The following is a 14497-nucleotide window of genomic DNA, read 5'->3' as shown; positions in this document are numbered from 1 at the left end:
GGGAACAAATCGCGAAATCAATTTACGAAGGTCCAAAACTCTCAGTCAAAATGTTGTACACAGTTGATTTTGGAATCCCCAGTTCATCTTCAATCAATCTCATGGACGATTTTGGGTTTTCTTTGGTGAAATCACGCACTTTTGGGATGTTAACTTCGCTCAATCAAGTTTTTGGATGGCCTGACTTTTTAGCATCCTCAAGCGTCTCATGACCTTGAAATCGCTTAAACCACTCATAAACTTGAGTATGGGATAAGCATTCATCACTGTATGCTTTATGAAGCATTTGGTGTGTTTCAGTAAAACTTTTACCAAGTTTAACACAAAAGTCAATCACAGCTCTGTTTGAAACCCATTTTCCGACCGTTCGTCAAAACACACTGTCACTCATGGCACTATAACTCGGCTTCTAATGAAACAAAGTGATGGGCTAATCCTGAAGTGTCTATTCTGTTGTTGTTCATGTCCTCTATATGTTCTTTTTTTTTTTTTTCGAATTTCCAGGCTTCTTGATGTTTGGCCTATGTAATTTAATCTGCAGGAACATGGAATGTTGTATACACCTGCATATTTGAAAAAGGCATTAATGTCCTTAGGATATCTTAGTTATGACAAGGTTTTTCTAACCAGTAAAAAATCCCAAATTAAAAAATTTGATAGACTTTATGAAAGAAAATACAACTCAAGATGAAAAAAAAAACTTTTTTTCAATCTTTCAGACTACACATTATCAAAACTGGAAGCTGACATACTAAAGAAAAGTTTCGACTTTTCTATCACTCCAGATCATTCCAAAGATTGATTTCATTAGCAACATAGAAATTCGAAAAAAAGAACATATAGGGGACGTGAAGAATAACAGAACAGACACTTCAGGATTAGCCCATCACTTCTTGATCTCTAACCACACCATCAACTGGGATAACAGCTCCATGCCTTATACAGAAGAAGATTTTTGATGTAGAAACTTCAAAGAAGCCGTGGTTGTACTCCGTTCAGGAGAAAATCTAAACAGAAATCAAGGAATGATTCTGAAAGACATCAAGAATAGCCTAATAAATTCTCTCAGATTACCAGATTTTCATTTCACTAAAAACTATACAGCGCACTCAATAAACAATGACTGAGACACCACGCTCTATGCTTATGATATTACGCATCAATTTTAATTTTAATTTATTTGACTGTGTTACACCATTCTTCTTTTTTACTAGCAAACGTTATTGTACTGTCATACTTGTCCTGAATAAGCCAGACAGAACGGCTGGTGAAACTTGTTGACAATTTGTGTATATCATTTATTAATATATGGTCAACGAATAAAACCAAGAAAAAATTCAAGTTTTCTCTTTTCTATTCTGCTGTTTAGATTTCCAACTAGAACCCACTTTTTTTTTTATGTGAACTGCTTCCCCCCCTAATGACTCAAAAATTTTGAGTCATTAGGGTCAAAAACGTCCAAAAAAGCCGAGGAAGAAGATTTAATAGATGAACCTCCTGTTCATTCTTTCGAGGTGCTTGATGAAATATTTCAATGCATAGAAAAAGCAACTGAGATTTTAGAGTTACAAGATTCAAATTTCGAGTGCACTTGAGAGTTGCTAAAGATTTTTAAAAACAATGCTTATGCATGCTATCATGAAATTTATAAACAAAAGAGAAGACTATTTTGGAAACAAATGACTCCTATGATTTGTCTGAGATTAATTTGGATAAATTAATTTATCCTGAAATTTATTTGGATAAATAAATCATTGTTTAAGCATAAAAGTTTTGTTGACCTTTATTTAACATTACTATGGTTAAACTTCATTGTTGGGAATGTAACTTCTGTTTTTAACATTACATCTATAGGAAATAAATTTCTGCTTTACAAGCATGTGCTAGGAATGAATTAACTCATTATGTCAGGAACTACCTCTACTGTAGCCATCTGAATAAGAAAAGAAACTGGCTCTGCATGCTAAAGCAACTCAAAAGAATTCTATCATTATGCTGCAAATACAAGAAACAATGAATGTGAAAGAATAACTGTACTGAATGCAAATGATATAGGGATGACAGTTCAGAAGAGATTATTCAACTAATGAGTGCCAATTTTACTAAGAGAGCTATCAACCTGTTTTATGTAATATTGATGTTACACTGATGCTAAAATAGTGTTTAGATGAACTGGCTATGACTTTGATTTAGCTGTATAATCTGAGTCCTGGCACAGGGAAAATTCTGAAAGAGTGGTGGTTGTGAAGTGGTGAAAATTTTGGAAAAGTTGGTAACAGTTTGCATATAGGAAAGGGTTGACAGAGAATCTATATTTTGTAAAGAACAGCATGCGTTTACTATGAGAAGGTTATATTTGAGCAACTTCTGTACGTATTCTAATAATTTTACAGCTGAGTTAGACAAGGGCAATGATACTATGATATTTTTGGACTTTGCTAGGCTTTTGACAGGATGGCGGTTGCATAAGTTAGTGGATATGGGATTGAGTTATAAACTATTAGCATGGATAAGAGAATGGCTGACTGATAGATATCAAAAAGTGGTGTATGGGGAGAGAAGTCTGCAAAACATAACGTGATTAGCAGTGTATCTTTATATTTAATAACACTGGGAAGGATTTGACTAATGACAAATAGCTGTTTGATGGCAGGGTAATCAAGAATGAAATGGACGTGCAGTACTTACAAAATTATTTGAAAGGATGGATTGTGACCATGTGAAAATGGTTGTCATTTCAGTGTTAGTAAATGAAATGGCAACCATTTTCACATGCTCAATATGAGTGGCGCATTCTGGTGTGATGAGATATCCAATAATGTATTAATTGACAGGATTATGCTATAAAAAACTGACCAGATTAGAGATTTTGAAGTTAATACAGAGAAAGTTGAATTTCAGAGGTCATACAGCAACAATTGTAAATACAACTCAGAGGATAAGGAAGTCATTTTGCCCCTTTACAAGACTTTGATATGACTTCATCTGGACTACCATGCACAGATTTGATCTCCTGGTTTCCAAGGTGATGCAGATACAGTAAAGAGGGTGGATGATATTGGGACTGCGAAATGAAGATTATGAGGACAGACGAGAATTTGTGGATTGCATCCACTAGTAAATAGGAGAAAAAGGAGTGATATGAATGAGACCTATAAACTTCTGAAGGGGTGACATAGTATGCCAGTAGATGGAATTTTTCATTTTATGAAGGATGGGAGGAAGACACAAGAGCATCCATGGAGGTTGAGAATAAATGCAGTTAAGGATAGGGTGAGAGCTTTATTTTCTCTCCTAAAGCAGCATGTTGTGCGATTGGAACAGACTATCTTTGAAGGTGATGAGTGCAGGTATGTGAACGAATTCAAGAAAAGGTAGGACAGCTGGTGTGAGTAACATGTGCTGTTCCTTAATGAGTCGCGGACTCCCTGGAGGTTTCAGGTAATAATAATAATAGTAATAATGATGATAACGATAATATCTAATTGGAAAATACTCCTAAACTGTGTTATCTTGTCAAAGTCATCTACCCAAAGACATCTATCACATAACATAGTCTAAGCATTAATAATATTCTTAAGACCAATGTGGTTCACATGAATGCCACAGAAATTTCAGAGGAAGAATAGCAATAAAGATTCATAATGTAAGGTTAATATTTTAATTTTATTTATTTATTTTTAATCTAGTCCATTATCTTTTTTTCCTATCCTTTACTTTCCCAGACAGAGAAAAATGGCATTTATACTCCTAGTATCCACTTCTTTTTATACAATTTTTTCTTGTTTGTTTGTTTATTTTATTTTTAAGTAATCTGTGTGAACCTTTTCTTAGCTATTCTTCATATGAATGTTGTCCAGAAGTTTAACATCTTTCAGGAAAAAGTAAGGACCAGGCAACTCGTATATTGAATTGTTTCCCAGTTTTTTTTTCTTTCTTAGCAAGTCACTTTTTTTTCCCTCCTCCTTTAGAATGGTTTGACCAATCTCTTCAAATCTAGTATCCTTTTTTATGCCAACTTTTCAGAATGAGTCTCGTATATTTTGTCATCTTGCCTCACACCCACATTCCATTTTATGAGACTTTATATTCCTTCCATCACAATTTCCACCTGTCTTTTGGCAGCCTTTCTCCTGCTGTTCTTCCAGTGAGTTTTGCTTTTTCAATTTCTTACTCTCTATCATGCTTCCTGCCCTGCTAGTGTTTCCTTTAATTTCTTAGTTCTTCTTTCTAATAGCTATTTGAGAACTGTTATATTGCCCTTTCCTTTTCTTCTTCTGACTAATATTGATTGGTATCACCCCCCCCCCCCATCCCCACTGTTATTTTCTATCTTCTTTTCCTAACTTTGGTGGGCTTTCTTATCTGTTAGCGTTATATTACATTCATTCATAGATTCATTACTTAATCAGCTTTGAGAAAGTTCCAGAAAAATCATGTGACCTTTCACATCATACCATTGCAATTCAGCACTTCATAACCATGTTTCATCACTAACTCTTTCCCTATTTTCCAAAATGTGACCTGGTGCATTCATTTATTAGGTGATTGATCTTTTCATCTAGTCATGCCTCAGGCAATCTAATTGCCACTATATATCATCCCTCTATATCAGTATTTCTCAAAGTGTGGTATGCACCCCCCCCCCCCCGGGTACGTGAAAGGTCTTATGTTGGAATACTGTTGGAAACAGGGAGTACGTCGCAATTTTCGACTATGCATCAGTAATGCATGATATTATTAAGAAAAAAAGAATTATTTTAAACGTATATATTTCTCAATAAATTATATATTATGTATGAATTCTCCTACTCAAATTGTGAGTTACTATCGCCAGGACGTGAATGTCGTGGTGATAGTAACTCGCTTACTGCGGTAAACAACACGCCCTTCCCAACAGCGTCACTATACTGAAGATGCAAGAAAAACAAGTAGTTTTATTGTATCACTGAATAAGGTACAGAGACATTTGCAGTCTGTGTAATATATTTCTCAACAAATAGTGCAATTAGAGACAACTGGGATAAAAATGGTACTAACTAATGAATCACACCTTCCATCCAACAGAAACTGTTGTATAGACTAAAGCAAAATCATATGTTGCTGGTGCAACATATGGTTTTGCTTGACACCACCAGCGTGAGAAAGTTCAAGAAAACACCACCCCCATTGTGAACGTGTTCAAACTAAGAAATATATAGTGAATGTGTTTCAGATATTATGGAATTCGGAATTAGCATTTCAACTCAACTGTTGGCTTGCCTTTGTCTTTGTTTCGCGAGATCTTTTGTTAATACCGCACTAATCATATGCACTTCTTCATAGCTGCTCTATTTCTACTGGCCTACTGTTGCTGTCTGTTTGGTGCTCGTCTTTTACTTTTCATTAGCCATTTGTGAAGGATTGTTCATTATGTATCTCCAGTCTTGTAAATTACTGGTAATTTTTGCTTGAAATAATGGGAATGATGATGAAGCTATTTGGGTAGATGACTTTGACGATGCACACAAGGAAACTGTTCTCAACGCCAAAAGTAGCGATAGCGAACAGGAGAGGGCATCTATTCTACAGCTCTGTCTCCACCACTCAATCCACCAACTGCAACGAACCGCTACTACACCAAAGCCATCTACTGCCGACAACCATCACTAGTATTTTTGCAGACCATCACAAACATCCATGCCCATGGTGGGATTCGAAACCCACAGCCTTTTGGCTGGAGAGCAGATACGCGAACCACTTGGCTGGCCTGACTGGTTAGCATATCCTACTCTACTACAATTACTCTACATAAGCCGATGGTTATGTAGAGTAATTATAAAAAGAGAAAGAGACTGTGAAACAGAATTATCTAAATCATCTGTCATGAATGTTCTATCATTAATACAGCAATTTAATAATTAAATCTGACAGTATTTTAATTTGGCATTCAAAAACAAGGAAATAAGCAAAATAGCATTAATCTTTTCATCTTTCTACAGAATTAAAAACTTACCATCAGTTAAACCATTTTTTCTCTTCGTAATTCCACTTTTTGCTTGCTGCTTCAACCGATTAAGACGATTATCCGTTTCTCGTAGGCTGTAAGCCATACCAAAGTTATCAATATTCTTTGGTTTTTTGGCACTAAAATTACCAGTTCCTCTCCTTGAAAACAAATATAAACAGGTATATTAATTTCCATGGTATTTACATGTGTAATGTAACTGATGAAGTTGTACATTATATTGATCTTAGTATTACAAAATTAAAAATGTGTATTTACGTATAATAATAATAATACAAGTTTAAGTTTTTCACTTGCTATTCACTTGCAGAATACTCAAAATTGCTTAACTGTGCTATTTAACTTAAAACTGTTTTATCCTACTTAATGGTATCTCCACCAGTCCATACATTGTTAGACACTAGTCTAACAGTGAATAGACTGGTGACCTCAAGAGCTGCGCCTGAGACAGCTAAGATACTAGTAGAGCTTTCTTAGTGGACTGATATCTTCAAATCCTATTTGGTAAGTTCCTCCAAAATAGCTGCTCAAAGTTACTAAAGAAATTGTTATTTTCCAATGAACTGTCCAACATTAATCTGGAAATAAATTACAAAGGAATGGTCTCCTTACCACACGGTGGCAAACACATTAGGAAAATTTACTAAAATAAAGAGCCAAAAAAGGCTTCATTTCGGTAATGCAAAATTATATAAATCAAGTGGATATTAAGCTGAATGCAAAAACTATGAAAGTTTTGTACAAAATTGACCAAAGAGCTTATGGGAATACACTTGCCAGCATTTACGAGTTGCCCTAGCACAGACTTTATAGGAGACATGATTGCTAGCCCAAGTGTCCACATATTCGCCTTCTACTGGTCCATTTTGATAAGGTTTCACTGGCCTGACAGCTGTTTCAAACTGATTGGTTCTCCTCAGAGACTAGGCAGAAACCTTAAAGAGAGCAAAAACTCTCTTTCAGTACTAAGGAAGATGAATATATAGATGCTTGGGCTAGCAATCATGTCTCCTATAAGGAGATATGATTGCTAGCCCATAGTTTCTGCATTCAGCTTTGAAATAATGCTGGATTTAATATCTACTTGATTTATATATAATAATATTAGGAAAAATTGCCCAATTATTAAAATCAGTCAATGTAAGAATGCCTTCAAATCAGTTAACAACCTTACAAAGATTCCTGCATTTCCCTAAAGACAACATTCCATTCAACAAATATCCAGAAGTATACAAGATTTCTTGAGGGAAGGTTTACAAGGGTTAAACTGAGAGAAGTGCTGAAATCCTTAAAAAAAACATGGGTGATGTTGAAAATAAGAGAGAAGAAAGAAAGAAAACCATATTCATAGCACACTTTGAAGAACATCACACAGCAGATTGGCAAGTTTCCATGCCTTACTCAGAAGAGAATACTTTCATCAGGTGGTTTAAGAGCATTAGTGTGCTCTATTCGCTTATAGAGCACGCTAATTAGAAACCAAGGACTTCATGACATTTCATCATCATCATCACGAACCATGGGCTCACTGCCCGTTGATGTCCGGTGCCTGCTTCACTATCTTCTTCCACCTATCTTTGTCCAGTGAACAGTGTCGCATTTTTTGTATACCCATTCCACACCAGTCTTTTATATCGTCTATTCATTCTCTGTATGGTCTAACTCTTCTGTTTAAACCATCCAAAATACCAAACATAAATGTCTTTATCTTCTGGTCCTCACTCGTTCTACAGATGTGTCCAAATAATTGCAGCTTCCATTTTATAATCTTCTGCATTAGATTCTCTTTTGGTTGTATCTTCCGATAGAACTCTTCATTTGTGACTTTCTGTACCCATCCTATCCTTTCTGTATCCTATTCTTAGAATCTTCCTGTAACAAGTTCTTTCAAATGCCAAAATTCTTTTTCTTGATTCCTTATTTATTACCCAAGTTTCAAATCCGTAGAGTACACTGCTGAAGATGCATGTTTCCAGTACTCTTAGTTTTGTTTGCAGACTGATCACTTTACTTTTCCAGATGTTATCCATGGCCTTCAGATTTGTTCTTTCCTTTGCAATCCTGATCTTTATTTCTTTTTTACAATCCAAGTCATATGTTAGTTTACTTCCCAAATATGTGAATTGTTCTACATTTTCTATATGTTCCAATCACTTGTATCTTTTGTTTCATGTTCTTCTCACCAAATACCATTGTCTTTGTTTTTTCCAAGTTCATAACAAGTCTCCAAATCTCTTCTCTTCCTCATTTAACAGTTTCAGTGATTTTTGTAGTTCTCTTTTGTCTTCTTCAATAATAACAATGTCATCTGCAAATCTCAGATTGTTAATTCTCATTCAGTGTACAGATATTCCTTTGGCATCTTCCTTCATTTTGTCCATTGCTCTTTCTAAATGTGCGATGATGAAAATGCTTGGTAATATTGGGTCCCCCTGTCTCGTACCTCTGCTTGTTTTAAACCATTTCCCCAAACCATCAACTATTCTAACTGCTGCAACTGCATTCTGATAAACATCTTTTAATACAGCTATTAGTTTTTTAAATGCTTTTTTTAAATGTCAAATGCTTTCTGAAAATCAACAAAGCAAGTATATATGTTTTTGTTTTATCTCCTAGCTTTCTATGTTATTAACCTCATTGTCAAAATCTGTTGAATTGTAGTTCTATCCTTCCTAAATCCTGCTTGCTCATCTGCAAGGTATGCTTCCAATTGTGTTCTCAATCTTTCTGTCAATATGATCATCATTACTTTACCAAGGTGACTTGTCAAGGCAATTGTTCTATAATTTTTACATTCTGGCTTATTTCCATTATTGTATAATGTCACTAATATTGATTTCACCCACTCCTCTGGCATTTTCCCTTCTTTCCATACCATATTACATAGTTGGTACATTTCTGTAACCATACTTTCACCACTACATTTAATCATTTCTCCAGTAATGTTATCGTTACCAGGACTCTTGTTGTGTTTTATTTTTTGTGGTCTGTTTTTGGTTGCCACTTTCTATTAATGTATCTGATCATTTTGTATACCTCCCTTGTTTTATGCTCTCCATAGTACCGTTCTATATTGTTGCATTGGGCTTCTAACCATTTCATCTTATCCATTCTGATTGCTTTTTTCACCTCATTACACTTTCTTCTATATTGCTTTTCTATCTGTTCTGATGTATCCCTTATCTTCGACATTGTTTTCTCCTGTACTGAATTCAGTGTTTCTTATGTAATTCATTTCTTCTTGATCTTCTCTTCTTCTGGTACTGTTTCTTCAACTGCATCTTCTATCGCCTTCATTATTCGTTTCACTCTAAAATTTGAGTTTTTTTCTTTCTCCACACTTTCAAGTTTCTCTTCTAACACTGTTCTGTATCTTCTTTCTATTTCTGCTTTACTTATTCATGCTGTATCTCTTCTATTCTGATGTTAGTGTTTATATTTCGTTTTTAATTTCAACTTAATGTTTGCAATCACTAAACTATGGTTCGAGTATATATCCACTCCTTGAAAAGTTTGACATTTCTGTACTGTTATCCATCTTCTTTTAATCATATCAATCATGTTCTTGGTTTTCCCATCATTTGATCACCACGTCCATTTTCTACACCCCTTTTGTTGGAATCTTGTGTTACAGATCATCATCTCGTCGTCCACAGCAAATTCTAACAATTTTTCACCTTGTTCATGACATTTGGAAGTCATTAATTAACATACGTAATGTTCGTGACCCCTCTTATGTCAGCAATCATATACAGAGTTAGCACAACAATGTATAGACTGTGCATGATATGCATGATTAAACTATCAATCTAGTAGTTTTCAGTTTCAGTCACAAAAAAACTCAAACTTTTCTGTTTGAGTTTTTTTTTGTGTTAAATATCTTCCTGAATAAGATACTGTCAGCTATAAAGACAGCAAAACATGTTGGAGCGACATTCAGCTTTATGAATAAAACATCCATGAGTCAAACCTGGTTAATCATTCATAGTTGATATAAATCACTCATAGTTAATTACTTAAAAAATAAATAATAATCATCAAGAGTTATTAGATTTCAACATTTTCAATAATTTAAAAATGCTTGCTTTCTCCAGAGAAGCAGTTTTAAATATAACATATTTTCAAAGAAAGTTCAGAGGCTCTGCTACACCAACAAAATTTAAACCCCAGAGTTTAAATTTCAGGTTTCACTGCCTATCTAACCTGAAATTTTGGAGATTCTAGTCCTATGTAAATATCAGAAATAATTAATTATCTTTTGATATAATCTGTCTTGTAAGTGGCACTTGCTGCTACAAGTTATATTTGCCATGTATTCTGTTTCTCTTTGAATTGCATGTTTGTTTCATACCGATGATATACTTTTAGTTTTGGTACAAATAATATAGTGAAACGTGGTTGCTAATTTTTTAAAGTCAAGTACCATCTAACAGGTTTCACTCTTGATTATTATGTCAAGGTTGCATTAAAGCAAAAATAAACTGAAGAAAATCTATAGAACAATTATAATGGATAGTAAAAAAAAACAAGACAAACAGTTTTCAATGGCACTTGTGATATAGTAACAATTATTATTGTATTTGCTGTGACTATTCCTTGAATCTGCTTCTGTCTCCATACTTCAGCCCAACAGCTGAGGACAAACATTTTAGCCCACTAGAGAACACTATTTATTTAGGACTTCAGGCTTACTTTCAGTTGACATGCTTACTTTCAACCTCATTACTCAGTGTAGTGCCTGCATGCATACATTTATATTGTGTTCACTAATAATGGAAAATTTGACTTTGCTGAAATATTGGAAGTATTAATTAAATTCATTTTAGTTAATATTAGTCTACTGCCTTAGAAAACTACAGTTATGAACACAGAGAGAAATGGAAAGAGCATTTATATAGAACAGAAATATATTGAATGCAAAAAAGAATTGGATAAATACTCTCCTCTTCTTCTTCCTAACATGGAATATAGGCCGTGTGGCCTGTTCTGGTCTCATGCCATCTCTTTCTTGGTCTTCCGATTCTTCTTTTTCCACTTATTTTGTATCTGTATAATATTTTTGGTAGTCTGCTGTTGTCCATTTGATTTAAATGTTCTAGCCATTTTTGTTTATACTGTCTTATGTAGTAATTAATTGGTTTGATTTTTAGGGATTGTAAGATTTCTTCATTTGTTTTGTGGTCCCACTTGGTATATCCAGCTGTTTTTCTGAGGAACTTCATTTCTGCTGTTTGAATTCGTTTTTCATCTTTCCTTTTCATGGTCCATGTTTCGCTTCCGTCTAGTAGAGTTGGTTTTGACAAGACATTATATAGTCTGATTCTAGTGTGTTTTTGTACCAGGGATGGCTTAAATATACTGTTTATTATGCCATTTCCTTTGACAAAGTTTGATATTTTAGTGTCTATGTCTTTTTCTTCTTCGTATGATAGATCACATCCCAAGTATCTGAAAGTGTTTACTTGTTCTAGTATTTTATTATCTATCACTATTTTACTTCTTATTGGGTTTTCTCCTTTGAATGCCATCATTTTTGTTTTTTCTTTGGATATTGTCATATTATATTGCTTTGAGATATCATTTAATGATTTTAATGATCTTTGTAAGTCATCTTCTGATGTAGCTAATACTATTTGATCATCTGCAAATAGTAGTGTATCTATCTTCATTTGCGGGGTCATTTGTATACCAAATGGGTTATGCTGTTTCCAGATTTTTAATATTTCATTTATATATATATTGAAAAGCAGAGGTGAGAGGGTACATCCTTGTCGTACTCCTCTTGATATATCTTTCCATTCTGAGGTGTGTTCTAATTTAACTGCTATTTTATTTCCTGTATATATTTCTTGAATAGATTGTAAAAGTTGGTTTGGTATGTTTAAATTGGTTAATATTTTAAACAATTTTTGTCGACTAATTTTGTCAAAAGCTTTTTCATAATCAATAAACGCCACATGTGTTTCTTTTTGAAATTCTCTTCTCTTTTCTATTAATAATTTTAAAGTAAAAATTGGATCTATGCAGGATCGGCCTTTTAGGAAGCCATTTTGTTCTTCTAGTAATTTGTTTTCTACAATGCTGCTTAGTTTCTCTTTTAATATTCCTACATATATTTTATATCCTGTATTCAGCAGGCTAATTCCCCTATAATTATTGCAATTGTCTTTATTTTCTTTTTAATAGATTGGGATGACCAGTGCTTTTTTCCAAGAGTTAGGGGTTTTTCCGGACATCCTAACCATATTAAAAAATTTCAAAAGTCTTTCATTAAATTTTTCACCTGCATTTTTGTAGAGTTCTATATTTATATTGTCTTCTCCTGGCGTTTTCCTATTTTTCATCTTCTTTATTATATTTTTCAGTTCTAACATTGTGATATTTTCTATTAGGTCATTCTTTGTCTTATAAAATTTTAATTCATTGTTCTCATCTGTCCAGAGATTTTGGAAATAGGCCACCCATTTTTCTAAATCTATTGTTTGGATTTTTATCTTTTCTTTTATTTCTTTATTCATGTATTTTATTACTTTATAGGTTTTGGGTTGTGGCTTAAATAAATCCTTTTCTAGTTCTGTTACGAAATTGTTCCATCTTTCTCTATGTTTTTTCCTTACTTCTCGTTTTGCAATTGCACTATTTCTTTTATACTCTATTTCTGCTTCTATTGTTTTGGAATTTAGCCATTTCTGGTAACTGTCCTTTTTGGTTTTTATTATATTTTCTATTTCTTTGTTCCAGTCTCGTAGTCCTCTTTTTCTAATCCATTTGTGCTTTATTCCTAAGTTTCTGTTGCTGCTTTTGTGAGAATTTGTTTCAAATTTTCCCATTCATCTTCTATGTCCCTTGATTCCTGAGTGGTTTCTGTTTTTAAGTTTGTGCATTTTTGATATTGTAGTCTAACTTGAGGATCCTGTAATGAAGAAATTTTGTAGCTTGGCTGGTAAGAATTTTCAATTCTATGTGTTTTTAGCCACTTTGGTTTAAAACGAATTTTTGCTGATACCATATAATGATCAGAGTTTAATTCAAAGCCTCGATATGCTCTTACGTCTAAAATTAACTCCGCTAATTTAAAATTTGTGATAACGTAGTCGATTACTGATTTGTATCCTCTGGCTGACCAAGTATATTTATGTATTTCCTTGTGTTTAAACATTGAATTCATTATTCTCATATTATTATAAATGACAAAATCGTGCAATCTGCGACCATTTTGATTACATGTATCTTCGCCAAATTTACCTATGTTTGTTTTGTATGTTTTGTTTCCTATTCTGGCATTTAAATCTCCTGTTAGCAGTAAATAGTCAGTTTTGTTTGTTTTATCTATGGCATTCTGTAATTCTTTATAAAATATATTACTGTCTTCTTCTTTTCCCTCTTCTGGTGCATATGCACCAATTATTGTTATGTGGCCTCTTAATGCCTTGAGTCTAATTTCTATTAGTCTTTCATTCAAATAGTTGTAATATACAATACTGTTCTTTAGGGATTTATGTACCATAATCATTATACCTGCTTTTGCTCTTTCTTCTTTTTTTACCCCACTGTAGATTTGTATATAGTTGTTTGTTTCTTTTGTACCTTTTTGTTTTTTCTTTGTTTCTGTTACTATACATATTTTTATGTTAGCTTGGTTTAGTTGTTTATCAAGTTCTTCTTCTTTGTGTGCAATGCTTCTCACATTCCATGTTGCAATCTTCATTATGTGTTCCTTTTTCCAATTTCGTTTACCGTTTCCTGGGTTGTGGTCTTTTCCCTGACAGTCTGTCCGGCTTTTCTTTGCATGAAACTTGAAAGTATTTTGAATTTCCCCAGGGCAGGTTACTAACCTGTCGCTGGGTAAGTCCAGTGGTAGGGCTGCTACCTAACACCTCTGGACAGGCAGATCTAACAGCATTTACTCTGTTAGGGTGTTAAGGTTATACCGCCCATACTCGGTCGCCAGTGCCTCGTTTGTACTTTTAGAACAGGATGGACCACGGGAAGGTGAGGTTGACATTTGAGTGAGAGAGGCTATGTATTGCGCTTCACCACCCCTTCCACTCCAATAAATACAAACAAAAGGAGAAAAGAAGAACCAACTGCCATGTGGAAAGACCAATGAAGCCAGAAGCAATTCCAAATCCTCGATGAGAAGAAGAAAACTGTGTTATAGTTTTTTCCAGTTTACTATGGCATGCAAAAAAAAAAAACTACTTTTCCTTTAAATGGTTATTTAAAAGATCAGTTACAGCCAAATATATGCAAATTTTCAATTTTTATCATTTAAAATTTTTATTCTGAATTTTAAAAAGATAATTTATTTGAGCTTTCTTCAGCGATGGATGTTCAACTTATGTGTTTTATAACAATACACATCTACTGGTTGGACAGCATCTCCACTTTACAGCCAACAAGTTATTTTCCAAATCCCACTGATATGGGAGTTTGTGAAAGTTATTAGTTGCTGTTGATTTTTGTTGTCTAGTGTGAGACCACCATCCT

At 33.9% G+C, this 14497-nt stretch overlaps 1 protein-coding gene across 2 annotated transcripts in view; it reads right to left on the bottom strand.

Moving 5' to 3' along the window:
• Nucleotides 1–14497, bottom strand: part of LOC150105951 (uncharacterized) — a 138633-nt gene that overhangs the window by 13400 nt on the left and 110736 nt on the right. For both annotated transcript variants that reach the window (XM_090394440.1, XM_090394441.1), the window contains one exon: nt 5996–6147. In XM_090394440.1, coding sequence (XP_090250566.1) covers nt 5996–6147 — 152 coding nt within the window. The remainder of the gene's footprint in view (nt 1–5995; nt 6148–14497) is intronic.

The sequence above is a fragment of the Typopeltis vanoorti genome, chromosome 6 (assembly GCF_054136105.1).
Source record: "Typopeltis vanoorti isolate ZY-2024b chromosome 6, IOZ_Tvanoo_1.0, whole genome shotgun sequence".
Lineage (NCBI taxonomy): Eukaryota > Metazoa > Arthropoda > Arachnida > Uropygi > Thelyphonidae > Typopeltis > Typopeltis vanoorti.
Note: the sequence above shows the minus strand (reverse complement) of the source record. Positions and strands in the feature narration are given on the sequence as shown.